The sequence below is a fragment of the Cebus imitator genome, unplaced genomic scaffold (assembly GCF_001604975.1).
Source record: "Cebus imitator isolate Cc_AM_T3 unplaced genomic scaffold, Cebus_imitator-1.0 Scaffold274, whole genome shotgun sequence".
In the NCBI taxonomy this organism is placed as follows: Eukaryota; Metazoa; Chordata; class Mammalia; order Primates; family Cebidae; genus Cebus; species Cebus imitator.
This window is the reverse complement of record NW_016107589.1, coordinates 873,678-875,659: the sequence shown is the minus strand read 5'-3', so window position 1 is coordinate 875,659 and position 1,982 is coordinate 873,678. Positions and strand designations below refer to the sequence as shown.

The 1,982-nt window shown below is 39.0% G+C and overlaps 1 protein-coding gene across 2 annotated transcripts in view; it reads right to left on the bottom strand.

Annotated features, from left to right (window-relative positions):
* Positions 1-1,982, bottom strand: part of NME5 (NME/NM23 family member 5) — a 24,185-nt gene that overhangs the window by 2,167 nt on the left and 20,036 nt on the right. For both annotated transcript variants that reach the window (XM_017500948.2, XM_037728647.1), the window contains exon 5: positions 1,087-1,205. In XM_017500948.2, the coding sequence (XP_017356437.1) occupies positions 1,087-1,205 (119 nt within the window). The remainder of the gene's footprint in view (positions 1-1,086; positions 1,206-1,982) is intronic.

Sequence of the window (1,982 nt, the reverse complement as noted above, 5' to 3'; positions counted from 1 at the left end):
ATCCCTTGAACCCAGAAGGCAGAGGTTGAAGTGAGCCGAGATCATGCCACTGGATTCTAGCATAGGCAACAAAGTAAGACTCTGTCTCAAAAAAAAAAAAAAAGGAAAGAAGAAGTAAAAAAATCTTAAAAGAAAACATAGGGGTAAATCTTCATGACCTTGGACTTTGATTTCACAATGGATTCTTAGACATGACACCAAAAACACAAGATATAAAAGAAAAAATAAATAAATTGGATTTCAGCAAATGAAAAACATTTATACATTAAAGGATATTATCAAGAAAGTGAAAAGACAATCTACAAAATGGAAGATAATATTTTCAAATCATATCTAATAAGGGTTTAATATCCAAAAATATAACTTTAACTCAACAAAAGAACTTTAACTCAACAAAAAGACAAATAATCCAGTTTAAAAATGGGCAAAGGACTTGAATTTGAATAGACATTTCTTCAAAGAAGGTATAGAAATGACCAAGAAGCTCATGAAAAGATGCTCAACATAAGTCATTAGGGAAATGCAGATCAAAGCCACCGTGAGAAATCACTTTGTGTTATCTATACTAGGATGGCTACAAAAAAGAAAGACAAGCTGGGCGTGGTGGCTCAAGCCTGTAATCCCAGCACTTTTGGAGGCCGAGGCAGGCGGATCACCTGAGGTTGGGAGTTTAAGACCAGCCTGGCCAACATGGCGAAACACTGTCTCTACTAAAAATACAAAAATTAGCTGGGCGTGGTGGTGGGAGCCTGTAATCCCAGCTACTCGAGAGGCTGGGGCAGGAGAATTGCTTGAACCCAGGAGGCAGAGGTTGCAGTGAGCTGAGATTGCGCCACTGCACTCCAGCATGGGCAACAGAGCGAGACATCATCTCAAATAAATAAATAGATAAATAAATAAATAAATCACAGCAAGAAAATCGTAAGTAATCAATAATTATACATAATATCTAAAATGTATATAAAATAGCTTCTAGAAATGTTTATTTTAAAAAGATTCTCAATATTTTCAGTATTTCAAAGGACACGTCTTTAAACATGAAAACTATAGATAATATTTTTTAGTGTGAATAAAATGGTTTCTTACCAAAGGATCTGCTGGTTTTTGCTTACAAAGCTTTGTGAGTCCTTCAAGCAGAGTTGGCATCACATATAAATTTAAATAGTCCTTAGCAGCCTGTCCAATTGGAATGGGCTCAACGATCACTGCAAATACAAATGTATTCTTATTGAAGAAAACATAATGAGTAAATACTATGCAATCATTAAAAACACTGTTTTCAAAGAACTATTATCTATTTTTGTATATATTTTTTTGAGGTGGTGTCTTGCTCTGTCGCCCAGGCTGGAGTACAGTGATGCAGTCTTGGCTCACTGCAACCTCCTCCTGGGTTCAAGTGATTCTCCCACCTCAGCCTCTCGAGTAAGTGGGACTATAGACCTGTGTCACCACACCCTGCTAATTTTTGTATTTTTATTTATATTATTTATTTTTATTTATTGGTGACAGGTTCTCACTCTGTTGCCCAGGCTGGAGTACAGTGGCACGATCTCAGCTGACTGCAACCTCCACCTCCTGAACTAAACTGATTCTCCTGCCTCAGCCTCCCAAGTAGCTGGGATTACTGGCACGTGCCACCACGCCTGGCTAATTTTTGTATGTTGAGTAGAGATGGGGTTTCACCATGTTGGCCAGGTTGATCTCAAACTCCTGACCTAAGGTAATCTGTCCGCCTTGGCCTCCCAAAGTGCTGGGATTGCAGATGTGAGCCAACATGCCCGGCCCTAATTTTTATATTTTTAGCAGAGATGGGGTTTCACCATGTTGGCCAGCATGGCCTTGAATTGACATCAAATGATCTGCCTGTCTCAGCTTCCCAAAGTGCTGAGATTATAGGCATGAGCCACTGCAACCAGCCTCAGTTTGTTTCCTTCCTTCCTTCTTTTTTTTTTTTTGAGACAGTTTTGCTCTTGTCACCCAGG